General features: G+C 38.4%; 1 protein-coding gene across 3 annotated transcripts in view; it reads right to left on the bottom strand.

The window, feature by feature from the left end:
* The window catches only part of larp (La related protein), a 467,832-nt gene that overhangs the window by 57,688 nt on the left and 391,569 nt on the right, over positions 1 to 18,575 (bottom strand). For all 3 annotated transcript variants that reach the window (XM_090369301.1, XM_090369300.1, XM_090369299.1), the window contains one exon: positions 15 to 124. In XM_090369301.1, the coding sequence (XP_090225427.1) occupies positions 15 to 124 (110 nt within the window). The remainder of the gene's footprint in view (positions 1 to 14; positions 125 to 18,575) is intronic.

Below are 18,575 nucleotides of genomic sequence, written 5' to 3'. Positions count from 1 at the left end.
CACACAATATTCACCATTTTCAACATCCCTTGAAGTTTCCTTTTGAAAGTCTTGATATAGGTCAGCTCTGAAGTGCTTCTCAAGTCCATAGCTATAGAACCTAAAGAGGCATTCCAACCCATATCTGGAAAATATAGAAAAAAATTGGAAAAACCTGCCACCAATGCACAAAATAAAAAAAATAATAAAAAATTTAAAAAAAGTTAGGTTGTTATATACAAGGATTAAAATTATAACTAATTTCAAAGAGGAGAAATAAAACTACACATATTGTTTTGATTTTTCCCACCTCTTACTTTTGATATTCAAATTTCAGAAGTTATATCAGAATCATAAATACTTTTAAAGAACCCAGACTTTTTAAAAATATAATTAATTTGTATTCATTTAAAATTTAACTTATAATGATAATTAAATAAATAATTGTGTACCCAAAAGAAGTTGATAAAACGTTGCAAGAATTTAAAATTCTGCATTGTTTTCACACTTTTCTTAAAAACATTACAAAATCATTTTGATCCCTGCTTAGTTAACTGTTATTATGCTCCTAAACACGAGTTGCTAGAGAAAACTGTCCCCTCCCCTTCTGAAGGGTCACTAACATATCTACTAATTTTGTTTTAACAAGTCACTGGCCTGAAAAATCACACCAATATTAAGCTTTATGCATGCTAGTTTGTTTAATTTTGGTATTTTTAAAATGCTATTTTGTAATATTAAAGTATTCAGATTTTATGTACAATCTGTTAAATACACCAACTTATAGGGAGCAGTGACCACCTTTATTTACCAGAACAGTCTCATATTGTCAAAGTCTGTACCAAAAACATTCACAGGGATGGTTTCCGATTAAGACTTGATCACATCCTTCAGCTGCTTTAGACTAGAGGGCAGATGATTCCTGATTCCACCTAAACCCAATAAAGTCACCCTCATTTTCTTTGAACTGTCCAGGAATAAGCTGTCTTGTGACATGACACATTATTCTCTATAAAACCGTGAGCATTAAGTGATCGAACTGGTCGGCAACAATAGTCATGTAGGATGTCACCTCCAAAAGCCAGTTTACAGAACCTCGGTCCCACGGATAAGGTTCAAATTGCATCTACCTTCCCAATGAAGAACTACAGAGATGGCAACTATCTGGGCTATCGGTGCAGCTGCCTTTCATTGCTGCTAAAAGGATACTAGTCCTAACAGCTAAAACGCTAAGTGAAATAATCTCATCATCCAACAAATAGGGTGAAGAATACCTCAATCAAACCTACAGCCCACACCAGAACCGCTTGCACATCCCACAAGACTCATCATCTCTACATGGTTCCTACTGAGATGGTATCACAAGATAGAGAAGGATAGTAACTGTGACAACATAGGCCATTAGGCCACCTGATAAATTGATCACAATCCATATGTGAATAAAAAATTTTGTGCATCTGCATAATGTATGTGCACTACAAGTGCCTCATCTTGATGATATAAAGTCTGTATTATAAAGTGTACAAACTGCATCTACTTGTACCAACAGACCTACAGAGGTGACTGCCTTCCATTGTAGCTGAAATGGCAACTATTCCTAACATCAAAACGCAAACTAGAATAATCTCACCCAAACACATAGGATGTGAAGGTAGAAAATACATTGCTCATACCAGAACTATCTGCACATCCCAAAAACCAAAACCATTTCTTGGTGTGGGGTGTACAGACAGCATCATCCTATGTCCCATTTTATGTTTAATATATTGTATCATTTCTTTATAATTCCTTAACTATCTTCATTTAACTTTTAATTTAATTTCATCATAACATCAATGTTAGTATATAGTACAGTATAGTGTAGTTTGACTAGCAGCACCAGGGGTTTCCCTCAACCGATTGGTACTTTGAGACATATACAGTACTCGGTAAAGGCCAGATAGTGTGTTTGTGAAGGTTCAGTGTAGGTTCTATTGTATGTTGTTCATCCGGCCTCTTAGCCTAGGGGCCTGTGCAAACTACCAACCCCTAGTTATCATCCTTCACCACAGGGAGGCACACCGGGTGAGTGGGGAAAATACTCTGGCAGGGCCAACCCTGGCCTAGAAAAAAAAAAGGAAAGGAAAGGAGATAGTGTGAGTAGGGGATAAAAGAGGGAGAGAACAGTGGAGGCAGTAGTGAAGGCGGCCGTTAGGTTGAAAATGGGTGCCCCTGGAATACGAAGCCGATCCTAACTCAGAAGGGAAGATTAAAGATATAGGGAAAGGGATCCATATAGTGGTGAAAAGGGGTGGGGGGAATAGAGCGGGGAGAGGAAGTAGAAGTAAAGAGGTGGATGTTATAAAATCATCCACCTTACGAATTTGAAAAGGGGCTAGATAGGGAAGGGGGATCCAGTAGACCATCTCCCTGGGGGAAAGGGAAATAAGTCAGGGGTAAAGCCCACGAGGATGTCGATATCCCACCCTCGAGAAGGGGTGTCAGCAGCACCCAGACAGAGAAAAAAACTAACATCCTGGTCCAAGGAATGCATGGGCCAGCAAGGAAAATCTCCAGGCCTGGGGGAGTTTCTGCAGCTTTTGCCTACAGTGTCCAATCGTCTCATATATGATAATAATATTAACATACATCAATGTTCACTGAACATCGCTGATCCCAACATCCACGTTAATATCAAAAATTTTTTTTTTCTTGTTATTTTTCTTTTAGCCAGTGAGTTGTTAATTACTAGAATAAGTTACCACTGTGGGTAACTGAGGCTGACACATGGAAAAATTCAAAGGTCAGCTAGATGGTTCCCCATGCAAGGAGGAAAACATAGGTTGTTTATTTTGTTTTTATTCTTTAGGGCCAGTGTATGATCTTTATCTCACACATGGCACATTATCCTTGCACTATACAGCTAATAATAATAATAATACTTGTAAACTGGCTGGCCTCTAGCCATGAAGGGCAATTCAACAGATCACACACACACTGTGCAATAAGTATTATTTATATCTATAGGTTTTGTAATATTTGATATTATTTATACCTTGCAAAACCATTACAAATGCCTCAATCAAAATAGAGTCCATTTCATGGGATCATCTGAAAATAACTACAGCAGCACAAAGTGCAAACCCAACTTTTCTTTTTTACTTCTGTGTAAGGAAAAAGTGTGGCTCCAAAGGGAGAATTTAAAGACCCTGTTAAAGGCTGCACATCCAGCTACATAATCTGAATGACACAAGTGAAGCTCCTTAGGGCTTGCATTAACCCTTTAGAGCACATGCACACACTTGTTACACATGAGCTCTATGGATCAGGAAGATATACAGTGGATCTCTACAAATCTAACAAATTTTTCCCAAAACATTGCACCTTGAAATTACATGTAAAAATAACCCCATATCACAAAGTGTTTAGTCTCTTTATAATGAATTTTACAAAAAATTAGCAAATGAGCACATGCACACACTTGTTACACATGAGCTCTGTGGATCAGGAAGATATACAGTGGATCTCTACAAATCTAACAAATTTTTCCCAAAACATTGCACCTTGAAATTACATGTAAAAATAACCCCATATCACAAAGTGTTTAGTCTCTTTATAATGAATTTTACAAAAAATTAGCAAAAGCATTTTTAAAGATTTAAGCATTTACTGTTAAACATCCACTCAAATATAATACGCCCTCCTTCCCACTGAAATTGGCCATTAGCATCTAGAATTAACCATTCTTTTAGTAAATACTTGTGGCTATTGACACCCATGGGAGGGCGTTTTTTTTTTTTTTTCCCATTTTTGTTACAGAGATAAAACCAAATAGGTTTCCTTAAAAGTGGCCATAAACTTTGCAATAAATAGGGTAGTTTTGCAAATTGATGTTGGCTAGGGGGAAAACGGATTCGCTGCAGGGAAACCTTTAGCATGCTGCGGCAGCAATACATAGAATGCTTCAGTAGTCAGTAATGTCTACTGAGTGACATTATTTGCTTCTCACATCAACCATAACACATGACCTTCTTGTATCAATCATTATATGATAGTTTTCATCTAACTGGTCTCCTGGTAAATGGTTTTCATGAAATTTTTTAAATTTTGTTCTTTTAGAATGACCTGATTTGTCAAATATCACATAGGCTATATGCGCCCCCCCATAGGGCCCCCCCCCTGAAAAGTAACATATAGCATGCATTAACAATAAATTTTCTCTCATGTATATATGAATGAAAGCAGAATAAAAAGAATTCACAAAGTTGCATATTTCTTCAAAGGATTGATTAGGAAAGGCCATGTGATATTGTTGAATTGACAAGCAAATGTCATTGAATAGGCAGTACTAACAATTCACTATATGGCCAGTGCAGTGACGTTTGCGGTGTATGTATTAGCAGTGAGATACAGCCTGTCGTCGCAGCCGAGTAATTTTTATCATTGCGGAATTAATATTATATTAATTATTAATTAATATTAATGAATATAATTCATTAATATTAATTAATAATTAATGATTAATTAATATTGATGAATATTAATGATTAATTAATATTGATGAATATTAATGAGTGTTAATTAATATTAATGATAATGTCAAGATTCTTCATGATATTGACCAGGGTTTTAAGAAAAAAGATACTGCAGTGAAATATAACATACCTGCAAGCAGTTTATGCAAAATTATAAAAAAATCGAGAATCAATTTTAAATGCCATTGAAGGAAGAGTAGACAAGAAACAAATTAAGTTGATAAAGTTGTTCTTAAATGGGTGCAAATGATACGTGAAAAGAATATACCAATATCAGGTCCAATAATTAAGCAACAGGCTCAGAAATTTGCACAGTCTCTTGGACATACAGAATTTAATGTAAGCACCAGGTGGTTAGATAAATTTAAGAAGCTGTCACAGAATTGTGGAAAAGGTTATTTGTGGAGAAAGTGTTGATGTAAGTGAAAAAGATAGCAACACAGTTGGAGGAACAACACCTTAAAAAAGATTTTGGAAGAATATGAACCAAAGGTTGCTTTATAATGCTGACAAAATGGGTTTATTCTTTATGTTTATCTAATAGAATACCTAAGCTTTTAAAAATAATAAATGTTTTGGCAGAAAACAAAGCAAAGACAGAATCACTGTGCCAGTTGGAGCCAATATGACAGGAAGTTAAAAATTAAGAGTTTTAGTCATCAGAAAATCAAAAAACCCAAGATGTTTTTGAGGCACAAAATCATTGGAAGTTTACTACACCTTTAATAAAAAAGCAAGTGATATTTTTGAAGAATGGATATTAAAACTAGACAAGTGCATAACAAAAGAAAAATCATGTTGATTACTGCAACTGTCCGGCACATCCTGCTAGTACTTCTGTCAAACTTAAGTGTAAAGTTGTTTTTACCATCAAATGTAACATAAAAACTCCAGCCAATGCACCAATACATTATTAAAAATTTTTAATTTCATTATCGAAAAAAAAAAATAATGAAGATTATTAATGCATTACAAGAAAATAGAAACTTAGAAGTTACAATAAATCTTAGAGATTGCATCTAAATCTTAGAGATAGGCCTAATGACTCTGATGAGTATAATAAGGAACTGTACAGGGAAATAGAGTGGGCCAGTAAATCAGAGTCTTATAATGGGAGATTTTAATTTCCCAGATATTGACTGGCATTTGGGGACTGGTTACTCACACACTAGCAGGGCTTTTGTGGATTTATTGGATGATTGTTTTCTACATCAGCATGTTTGGGAGGCAACTAGAGGGAGTAATACTCTTGATTTGATTATCAGCAGTGATTCTTCATGCATTAAGAATCTGCAGATAAATGAACCACTAGGTGGCAGTGATCACAGTGTGCTGAAGTGGGATTTACTCAAAGAGGTAACTACCATTAGGGGTAAAGGGAAGATATTTTGGCTTTCGTAAAGGTGACTACGATGGACTGAGACAGTATTTAAATTCTATACAGTGGGACCAACTGATGATGTTACCAACAGCAAATTCAAAATGGGAAGCATTCAAAGAACTTATCTTGGAAGCTACTAGGCTTTACATACCAACTAAGAAATATTGTTCAAGGTTTAGGCCAAAATGGATGTCAGATGAACTAATGAGGCATATGGCAGAGAAGAAAAATGCATGGGATACATACAAATTAACACGTGACACAGAAGCCTATGATAGATACAAGTTGATATGCAACCAAGTTACAAAGGAGGTTAGGCAGGCGAAGGCAGATTACGAGAAATCCTTGGCAAGGGATGCAAAGAAAAACAGCAAAGAGTTCTTTACTTATGTAAACTCTAGAAGGAAGGGGATGAATCAGATTGGTCCACTTGATATTGATGGGTCAACTGTTGATGATCCTGCTCAGGTAGCTAACAAACTAAATGAATATTTGGGATCAACATTCACACATGAGGAGTTATTCAGCGAGGGGAATGCCAGAGGTGTATTCAACTCTAGCAGTAAGCTACAGAATCTTGAAATAACTGGGAGTAAAGTGGAGGAGAAACTGTTGAAGATAAACACAAGAAAGGCACCCAGGGTGGATGGGATCTATCCAGTTATATTAAAGGAGGCAGCAAAGGAAGTAAGCAAACCCTTAGCCATAATTATGAGAGCTTCCTTGGACTCAGGGGAGGTACCCATAGACTGGAAATGTGCAAATGTGACCCCAATTCACAAAGGAGGATCAAAGGCTGACACAAGTAATTATAGACCTGTGAGCTTAACTTCTGTTCCAGGAAAATTAATGGAGGCACTGGTTAAAGAAGCACTGCAGGATCATTTAGACAAGACTTCAGTTATAGCTCAGACACAGCATGGTTTTGTTAAGGGGAAGTCTTGCCTGACCAACTTGATTGGATACTATGATGCAGTCACAAAAGAACTGGATGCAGGGAATAACTTTGATATTATATACTTGGATCTTAGAAAGGCTTTTGATACTGTTGCACATGGAAGACTGCTACACAAATTGGAGCAGTGTGACATTGGAGGCAAATTGCTGCTATGGATAAAGGGGTGGTTGAGGGGGAGAAGACAGAGAGTGGTAATCAATGGACACTGCTCATCGTGGACTGATGTTATTAGTGGAGTCCCTCAGGGCTCAGTGTTGGGTCCATTATTGTTTTCTGTATTTATAAATGATATTGATGATGGTATATCGGGCTTAATGTCCAAGTTTGCAGACGATACAAAGGTTGGCAGGGTTGTCAAGGACTGCTGCTGCAACAGGATCTGGAAAGGTTGAGCAGATGGGCTGAGAGGTGGCAAATGAAGTTTAACATTGACAAATGTAAAGTACTACACATGGGAAACAGCAACCCCAGAGCAATGTATCAACTCTGTGGTACTACACTGACAGTGGTAGGGAATGAAAGGGACTTGGGGGTGGTTGTGCAGGCAGATATGAAGTTCTCTGAGCAGTGCAGACGGGCTGCAAGAGTAGCTCATGGAATATTGTCAATGATATACAGGAATTTTTCCAGCAGGGATAAGGAGGTGATTATTCCATTGTATAAGGCGATGGTCAGGCCACACCTAGAGTACTGTATACAGGTCTGGAGGCCTCATTTCAAGAAGGATGTAGAGCTGCTGGAACGAGTACAGAGAAGGGCAACAAGATTAGTGAATGGAACAAAGGGGTGCTCTTACGAAGAAAGGCTTAAGTTTTGCAAATTTCAGTGTCTGGAGACTAGGCACCAGCGAGGTGATCTGATAGAGGTGTATAAAGCCTTGAATGGTTTAAGCATGCTCAATGCTGATGGGATTCTTCCTCTAGCTCAGAAAAATCACCTGAGAGGGCATATATTCAAATTGAGGAAAGACAGATGTAGGATAGACGTGCGGAAATTTGCCTTTAGCCAGCGGGTGGTTGGTTGGTGGAACAGACTTCCATCCCTTGTGGTGGAGGTTGATAGCCTAAATAAGTTTAAGGCTCAACTGGACATGTATTTTGAACGAACAGAGGGGTGAAGTGGAAGTGGGGTTTTTTTTTTTTTTTTTTTGGCTGATGCTGCATAAGCTTGCTTTCTTGCATCAAATGCCTCTACTAATGCTAATCTCTGTACTGGTAAAAGTTTGAACAATGTCACTGAATAAACTATTCAAAATTGTTTTTTGAAAGAAAATTTGTATTTAATACAAAAGTCAAACGACAACCAGACAAACAAGATAAACTGCCACTTTCACAATTGAAAATCATATAACACTAGATGGTTATGTTAATGTAGATCAAGATCTGGCTAAAACAGAACATCCAAACGAAGATGAAATACTGCTAAACAGTGTTAGACAAGATCACGATCATGAAAAAATAATGATGACACTGAAGATGCATTAGAACAACCCATAGAAGAGCCAATCGTGAAGATATGATTCACACTTTTAAACCTGTTCATCTGGGTCTACAGTTCTGAATAGTGAAAATATTCCTGATCATGTTTTTAATGCACTGAATAAATGTGAGGCTTTCTTTGAAAATCAGATATTTTTTATTTGTACTGTACAAACAAAAATTACCAATTTTTTTTAATTTGCAATACTTAACCACAAAAATTGTGTAAATGTAATTTAAATAAGTGTTTTTGAAATAAAATACATTAAAAATAAATGTAGGGGTTTTTTTTTGTTTGTTTTGTTTTTTTAATTTTCTAATTAGATAACAATTTTCAATAAAAATATATTCTCTGTAACAAATTTTCTTTCTGGATTTATCAAATTCGTTATATGGAAATTTGACTGTTCATATATAAATGCACTTTATAATAGAATGGTGGTTCAAAAAACAGCTTTAAAAATTGGAAGAAAAGCTCACAATGGTCAGCTTCAGTTGCCTGATTTGCTAGTAGTTGGTTTTGGCAGTCTTTCTGAATTATACAAGCTATTCACAAGTCACTGGAAACAATTCAGACTGCAAATTTCATTGTAGATGTATTTCAAATATCCATATTAATATGCATCTAAACCCTAAGTCACTGATAGTGAAATGGTATTCAATAGAAGATTATTCATATTTTGAATACAGTAATACCCCGACTTACGCTACCCCAACTTACGCAAACTCGGAGTTACGCGGTTCTTGATTTTTTCGTTTGGCAACGCTGCCGCCCACTATCTTCAAGGTCGTTTTTCATATGTTATCGATATACGGTGCGACGGCGGAGAATGAGAGCGAAAGATGAACAAAATTCAACTTTGCTGCTTTTATGTTTTTTATATCAGTGAAGGGGAAACACATTTCACCATAATAACGTAAAAACCAACACAATTCCAGCTATCGGTATAATCGCAAATGCAATTAGATCGAGTTTACTACCAGTTTATAACAGATTTCACTAGCAGAAACGCAACTGGATTTTTGTTTTATGGTAGTAACCCCTAGAAATGTGAGGTGTTAATAGTGTATCTCTGCCTTTATGGTGTTGTTTATTCAGTTGCTACATGCGCGCAGCTTTGTTTATGCGTATCAAGCGTGCCTCTTCGTTTTGTAATTGTGCTTTATTCCCTAAAAATGAGTAAAATACTTAAAAGGTGTGAAAAGGAAGCGTCCTGGTGAAGACACTGCAGATTCAGAGAGAAAAAGAAAAGCAATTATTGATAAACAGAGGCGGACTGGATCAAAAATTCTTACCCGGGAAAATTTATAGTGGCTTCATACTATGGTTTATGGCCAAAATCACACCGGCCCACCGGGGTTTCCCCGGCAAGGCTTATGGCCAGTCCGCCTCTGTCGATAGAGAAAAAATATGAAATTGTGAAACGCTTTGAGCGAAATGAAAGACCATGTGATATTGCACGTGCTACAGGCCTAAATGAAGCAACGGCGAAAAGCACATGACAATTGCAAATTTGACAGGTTGAAAACTGAAAAGGGCTCAATTGTAAAGGGCTTAAAAATTTTAGAAAACAGACTCCAACGAAGAACGCGGTATAGCTACAAAGCAAGGAATAAAAAAATTATTAGCTTGCTACGAAGAAATTCTGCGTGAAAAAAAGAACGCGCTGTGTCGTCAGACAAATTTGTTAGATTTTATGAAGCCATCGACATCGAAATAACTTTTTTACGTAAGTCATTTGTTTTTTTAATACATATTTTGTATTAATATGTATAAAGAACTGCAATTTTATTAATATTTTTCTTCTAAACTAGTGTTTTTGTTAGTCCTTGGTCCCAATTAAGCAAAATTTATATGTATTTATATGCAAAGTTGTACCCCGAGTTACGTGAATTCGACTTACGCGATTTTCGTCGGACCCACCTATCGCGTAACTTCGGGGTATTACTGTAATTACTTTTGAATTAATGAGGATATATATTGTATAGTGTCCCTTTTTACAAAATGTTAAAATTCCACAAAGTAACTTACTCCACATAGTCCACAACTCACCATACACTCTAAGAAATGCCCATCACAGGTTCCGTGTGCATCTAGGAACTCATATAAGGAAGGTTTCCTACTTCAAAAAACAATTATGAGGCCCAGGATTCCCTCAGACACAAATTACATTCAGGGGTTTTCTTAATTTCCAATGATTTCAGAGACAGATTACCAATCAGAATAGCACTTTTCTCCTATGAAAACTCTCCAAATTAGAACTGACTATCAAAATATAGAAACATCCATAATGCACTGCAACACAGTTAGATCCATCTTCCAATTAGGTTGGTTTGGTTGGTGTTCCAGGGGAAAAAAGATTGGAAAATCTTTTTCCCACTGGAACACCCACTGGCTCCAATTCTGATATCATTTAGCCCACCAATAAAACAATCTGCATCAGTTAGGCATTGGTGAATTTCAAATTCTGACATTTGTTCCTCGTGCCTTTACCCATTCTCAACTTCCTGGCTCAGCTGCATATTGGTATGGATGAAATACATCCACTAGTTAAGAAGGATATGTTCAAAAATGAATGCTATCAATATCATGAGGAAGCTAAGACCACACAGATTATAAATCTTCTAAACCTTGCCAGGAAAGAGTTTAGGGTCTTTAACAACAACAAGAGAGAGAGAAAAAAAAAAAAAAAAAAAAGCTCAATGATGCAGCTATAAAGTAACTTGTAATCAAATTACTGAATATTTCAAAGGGCAGCACTTGAAACAATGATTAGCAAGGTGTGTGATAATTCCATTTTTACACATGTAAATCATAACTTAGTTATTATCTAAGTTAGTTACTAACTTATGCAGATCATAAGTTAGTTACTTGAGATGGGCAGGGGAATGTTTATGATAAGTTAAAAACAAGTCTTCTGGAACAGACATACTGCATTAAACTCAAGTCACATGATAAAGCAAAATACTATCATTTACCTTGCTTGTTAGTACCAAATTCATAACAGCAACTTCAAAATCAGCCTCATGCTGACATTGTACAGTCCATCCACTGATAATTAAACTTCGCAGAACTTTAAAAAAGTTCTTAAATTTCTTTGTGATTTATTTTGATCTATATATTAAATTTATTATAAATGATATCTTAACCAAAGCAACAAAAATTGGAAAAGCACAAGCCATAAAAAATTACCGGGCAACTCCCCAATTTATGACTATCATTCATTTCACAAAATAAACAGTACGCCATACTGTTTTTGAGAATAGAGTTCCTGAATGTTATTCATTTTTGCCTTGAATTGAAAAACAGATAAAGTCTGCTGTGTGGATATTGAATAAGAAAGTAATTATGACATACTCTCTAGGTAACTTTAGTTTTGGCACTATACAAAGTATTAATGAAAGCTGGATATAACTGGCTGAGCTACACTAGTGTGTAAAACTTAAGGACCAGTCAGGTTTTCACCTGTAGCTTCTCACAGGAGTGGCCTGGATATGGGAAAAGCATATCAAAGGAACCAACACCAACACAACAACGGAAACAAAACAGTACAGAGGGACTTTATTCAAAAATGGCAACATAGCACTGGCTGCCATGATACAGATACATCGCTGCCAAAGATGGAACAAAGGGAAGAGGTGGTCCTCAGTAGGAGATATGGCCACCCCTAATGCCGATGCAGGCTTTGTACCACCTGTCCATTCCTCCATCAGCCCCATCTTCAGCTGGTGAACATTTTCTGGTGGGTGTGGACTTGCCACTAGGCGTCTCCCAAAGCATCCCATATGTGTTTGACGGGATTTAGATCAGCGAAAACGGGCAGGCCAATCCATACAAACAATGTCCTCACTTTCCAAAAGCATATAAACAGCTGCAGTGTGATGAGGTGTGGCATTATCATCCATAAACACGAACTCGGGGCCAATGGTACCTCAGAACAGATGCACATGAGGAAGGATTACCTCAGTACAATAGCATGTACAGGTTACAGTACTGCCCTCCAGTATCTGGAGTTGTGTATGTCCATCCAAGATAATTCCTCCCCAGACAAGAACACCTTGACCGCCATATCGATCCCTCTCAGTGATGTTTGCGGGGGGATACCGTGTGCCAACCTCTCACCAGATTAGCTGACGTCCAGAATCGCTGCTGAGACTGAATCTACTCTCATCAGTAAAGAGTACCATACCCCATTGCGCTGCTGTCCAGTCCTTGTTTTCGATGCACCACTGTAAACTGTCTCTGATGGGCAGGTGTTAAAGGAACACAGCGTACGGGCAAACAGTCCACCTTCGTGGAGTAGCCTGGCCACAGTAAATTGTGAAATCCTGCATCCTGTGCAGTTGGTTTGCAATGGATCCCGCTGTCTGGTGTCTTGGCCTGTAGGAGTATATAGAGGTCATCATTGGGCATTGTTTGTCCTAGATGACCACCACTGGTCCTTTTAACAGCCATACCTGTCGTTCTGAAGGCCGACCACACACGTGAGACGATGCTATGGACGATACCAAACTATGCAGCCACACTCCTCGCACTTCGACCATCCTCAAGCTTCCCAATTATTCGACCCCAGGTAAAGTCATCCAGACATTGTCTACTGGCCATTTCGTTGTCTGTAGCACTGTATAAAACCAATCGAACGTCTGTAACAATCGTGCTCACCATTCGGTAATTTACACAACTGCTGCTTTTATCTGTTTATGTGAGCCTTCTCATCATGATTCAAATTTTTGCACGTGCACCAGCTTTCTACTGAATGGCCATAGTTATGCAAATTGCCACAGGCTGTTTCGTTTGATTTTGTGGTTGTAACCTTTAGAAATAGTGTTGGTCCTTAAGTTTTGCATACCAGTGTATTATTCATTGTTCCTTGAACCAATAAGATTTACTCTGCAAAATAATGCAGTCAATTTGTTCAAAATCCTTCATCAAAAGTCATGCCAATTCTTTCTAGATACAAACAACAGCCAGTATAAAATAGAAAACTGGCAGTTAGACCTTATAGCCACTAGAGTGACCTGTAAAATACTAGATTGACAAATATCATTGCCATTTGGCAACAATATTTGTACCCTGCAATAGTTAGTGGGGGGGGGGGGGGAACCATCTCTTACAGAAATGTATTCGTTCATACAGCTTAAGGGACTACTGACACTCTCCTTAATATTTAAAACAATTATTAAAACTTTCACAAACTAAAATCTGAATAAACCATTATGAATTGTAATGGGGACACTAGCCATCACAGGGGAAAAAATGGGCATTGAGTGCTGAAGGGATAGAATGATGCGTAAATATTAAAGACTTGTATTAAAGTTGAAAATACAAGTTTGTCAGTCACATACATGACTAGAAATCTTTGTATACTAGCAGAAGTAGTAGTAGTGGCAAACACTGCAAGAAAGCAAACTTATATAGAATCAGCTAAATTATAATAATAAATTTAAAAAAAAAATAAATAATAATAAAACACCTCACCCATCCACTGTCCACGAATTTGTCTAGTTCTTCCTTGAATTTATTCAAACAATTCACTTCCACAACAACAAAAGGAAGCCTGCTCCAACAATCAACCATCCGCTGGCTGAAGGCAAACTTACGCACATTTATCTTGCAAGCATCCTTCCTCAACCTGAATTTATGTCCCATCACGTGCATAGCAAGAGGAAGTATGCCATTAATATTCAACTTACTCAATCCACTGATGGCTTTAAACACCTCAATCAGATCACCCTGCAATTTGCAGAATTGAAGCTTTTCTAGGTAGGAGCACCCTTTTGCTCCTTTCAATAAACTGGTTGCCCTTCTCTGCACTAAATCCAGCAGGTCTACATCCTTCCTTACTGAGGCCTCCAGACCTATATACAGTATTCCAGATGTTGCTCAGCAATGACCTTGTATAAAAGGATAATCACCTGCTTATCCCTGCTAGCAAAGTTTTTGTACATCATTGACAAAACAACATGAGCAGTTCTGGCAGCATGGCTGCACCATTCACAGAATGCCATATCTGACTGCACAATTAGTCCCAGATCTTCATTTTCCACTACCCTCAGTGCATTACCACACAGTTAAGTTACTCTGGGATTATATCTATCCACATGCAGTGCCTTGCATTCGTCAATGTTTAACTTCAACTGCCATTTTCCAGCCCATCAACCCAATTTTCCAATATCTTGTTGCAGTAGGTCACCCTGATTACTGTTGTAGTAGTAGTAGTGGTGGTGGTGGTGGCGTGTGATGCAATAAAGCATGTGTATGACCTTATACAGCATCAGCCAAAAAAAAAAAAAAAAAAAAATCACACCATTCCCTCCAAATGCCTGTCCAGTTTCTCCTTAAATTTATTCAACTTATCAACTTCCACAACGACAGATGGAAGTTTGTTCCAGCAATTAACCACCTGCTGGCTAAACGCCAATTTCCGCACATCTATTCTACATCTGTCTTTTCTTAATTTAAATTTATGCCCCCTTAGGTTTGTAATCTAAACAAGTGGAAGGATCCCATCAGAATTGAGCATGCTAAACCCATTCAAGGCCTTATATACCTCAATCAGATCACAGCGCAGGTGCCTAGTCTCCAGCCACTGCAATTTGCAGAACTTAAGCCTCTCTTGGTAAGAGGATCCCTTCATTCCCCTCACCAATCTTGTTGCCCTTCTCTGTACACGCTCAAGTAAATCTACATCCTTCCTAAAATGAGGCCTCCAGACCTGTACGCAGTACTCAAGGCGTGGCCTGACCATTGCCTTATACAAAGGGTACTAGGAAAGTTTTGCAATATGACGCAACAATGAATCACAGGAAGCTGCTTGTTGCTGCATGTTGAGACATGTTCATACGTGCTTAGTAGCCGTCGCGGCAAGTCGATGGGCTCAGTTATTCATTAGTAGTGAGAGTGTAAAGTGCTTGCGATTTTTTTTTTTTTTTTTTTTTTTTTGGGTAGTTGTTGGCGCATCGGCTTCTGTGGCCATAGTGCACCTCCCAAGGTTTTTGCAGTACTTTGATCCAAGCCCGAGGCGGGATTCGAACCCGCGACCTTTGGGTTGCCAAGCAGGTGCTTTACCCACCTGGCTAGCCCGGTCGGCAGTGCTTGCGATGGCATCGTGGTCACGAAATGAGATAAGGACAGTTTTCGGTATAATTTCGTGCGTGGTTTAACCATAGACCAGTGCTTAGAAGAAATGACTCTTGCACTAGATGATGATTGTCCACATTGTACAACAATATTCAGGTGGTATAGAGAATTCCAAAGGGGAAATTTCACTCTGGAGGATTCTGAGAGGCCGGGAAGGCCACGAACGTCAGTTACGGAGGAAAACGTTACTGCTGTGAGGAAAATGCCTGACGAAAACAGGCGAGTGACCTACCAACAGATAGAGGATACTTTGGGCCTAAATGCACCAGCAATTCGTTCGATTCTGCAAGATCATTTGCATGTGAAGAAACTTTGTTCTCTCTGGGTGCCGCATCAACTGACTGAAGAGCAGATGACACGACGTGTGACTTGGTGCCGGGAGATGTTAAAAAAGTTTGATAAGGGACAATCTCGGTATGTGAACAACATCGTGACAGGTGACGAGACTTGGCTGTACTATTACGATATGCCGACCAAGGCTCAAAACAAAGTTTGGGTCTTTGATGATGACGACACACCCGTAATTGTCAGAAAATCCCGATCTGTAAAGAAGAAAATGATAGCTGTATTTTTCAAATCGAGTGGAATTGTGGAACGTGTTGTTTTGGACACGCAGAAGACAGTCACAGCTAAGTGGTATACTGAACAATGCCTGCCTAAAGTCATTGGATCTATGAAGAACCTGCGGCCAAAGTCAAGAATGGACACCTGGTACCTCCATCACGATAATGCTCCAGCTCACCGGGCCAAAGCCTGCACCGAATATTTGACCACGACAGGACTGAAACTTCTCGAGCACCCTCCCTACAGTCCAGACCTTGCTCCCTGCGACTTTGCACTGTTCCCGCATGTGAAAATGAAGCTAAAAGGGAGGCGGTTTGGTTTTCCAGTGATGAGGACCTTCTACGGGCTTGGGACGAGTGTGCTTTACTCCCTAGTGAAACTTGGCAGAACTGGTTTAAAGATTGGTTTCGGAGGATGGAGAGGTGTATTGAATGTAGAGGAAATTACTTTGAAAAAATTAAATAAACAAAGCTGTATTGCAAAACTTTCCTAGTACCCTTTGTACAGAGGGATAATCACCTCCTTTTCCCTGCTAGCAAAATTCCTATATATCATTGACAAAACCCCATGACCTGCCCTGGCAGCCTGTCTGCATTGCTCAGAAAACTTCATATCTGCCTGCACAATCACTCCCAGGTCTTTTTCCATTTTCTACCACCTTAAGTGTAGTACCACACAGTTGGTACGTTTCTCTGGGGTTACTTCTACCCATATGCAGTACTTTGCATTTGTCAAAGTTAAACTTCAGTTGCCACTTCTTAGCCCATCTGCCCAAATTATCTAGATCTTGTTGCAGTAGCACACTGCCATTACTGTCATTAACAACCCTGCCAACCTTTGTATCATCTGCAAACTTCGACATTAAGCCTGATATACCTTCATCAATATCATTGATAAATATACAAAACAACAGTGGACCCAACATTCGAACCCTGTGGGACTCCACTAATAACATTAGTCCACGAAGAGCAGCACCCATTGATTACCACCCTCTGTCTTCTCCCACTTAACCACCCTTTTATCCATTGTAGCAACTTAACCTTAATACCATTCTGCTCCAATTTGTACAATAGTCTTTCATGCACAACAGTGTCAAAAGCTTTCCTGAAATCCAAAGAGATGATATCAAAATTATTTTTTGCATCCAGTTCCTTTGTAACCACATCATAATATCCTATCAAATTTGTCAGACAAGACTTTCCCTTAACAAACCCATGCTGTGTCTGAATTATTGCAGCAGTCTTGTCTAGATGATCCTGCAATGCATCTTTAACCAGCGACTCCATTATTTTACCCGGAACAGAAGTTAAACTAACTGGTCTGTAATTACTCGTGTCACCCTTCGATCCCCCTTTGTGAATTGGGGATACATTTGCACATCTCCAGTCCGTGGGAACCTCCCCTGAGTCCAAGGATGCTCTCATAATTATGGCCAAGGGTTTGCTTAGTTGCTTTGCCGCCTCGTTTAATATAACTGGATAGATCCCATGCACCCCAGGTGCTTTTCTTATGTTTAACTTCAACAATTTCTCCTCCACTTTGCTCTCAGTTATTACAAAATCATTAAGTATCCTGCTACAATTTGATAGCCTTCTGCCATTTCCAAACCTTAGTAACTCCTCGTCTGTGAATGTAGATGCAAAATACTCATTCAGTTTGTTTGCTATCTGGGCAGGATCATCAACAATCGATATCAAGTGGACCAATCAGATTCATCCCCTTCCTTTTAGAGTTTATATAAGTAAAGAAATCCTTGCTGTTTTTCTTAGCATCTTTTGACAAGGATTTCTCGTAATCTGCCTTCGCCTGCCTAACCTCCTTTGTGACCTGATTACAGACTAGCTTATATCTGCCATAGGCTTCTGAGTCGCTTGATAATTTATATGCATCCCATGCATTTTTCTTCTCTGTTACAAGTCTCATTAGTTCATTTGATAACCATTTAGGCCTAAACCTTGAACAGTATTTCTTAATAGGTATGAAACTTTTAGTAGCTTCCACGATTGATTCCTTGAATGCTTCCCACTTAGAGTTTACTGTTGGTAACATCGTCAGTTTATCCCACTGTACAGTATTTAAAACTTTCTGAGACCACTGTACTCACCTTTACGGAAGCAAAAACCCTTTCCTTTACCCCTGATGGTAATTATATCTTTAAGTAAATCCCACATCAGTACACTGTGATCACTGCCAAATAGTGGTTCCTTTATCTGCAAATTCTTAATACACGAATGATCACTGCTGATAACCAGATCAAGAGTATTACTCTCTCTGGTTGCCTCTCGAACATGCTGCTGCAGAAAACAATCATCCAATAAATCCACAAAAGTCTGACTAGTGTGTGAGTGACCAACCCACAAGTTCCAGTCAATATCTAGGAAGTTAAAATCCCCCATTATAAGACATTCTGATTTACTGGCCCACTCTATTTCTCTGTATAATTGTTAACCACCCTGCCAACCTTTGTATCATTTTCAAACTTAGACATTAAGCCTGATATATCTTCATCAATATCATATTAATATATTTATAATATAAATATTTCATATAATATAAAATA

The sequence above is a fragment of the Mastigoproctus giganteus genome, chromosome 3 (genome assembly GCF_048544385.1).
Source record: "Mastigoproctus giganteus isolate SK-2022 chromosome 3, ASM4854438v1, whole genome shotgun sequence".
NCBI lineage: Eukaryota > Metazoa > Arthropoda > Arachnida > Uropygi > Thelyphonidae > Mastigoproctus > Mastigoproctus giganteus.
Note: the sequence above shows the minus strand (reverse complement) of the source record. Positions and strands in the feature narration are given on the sequence as shown.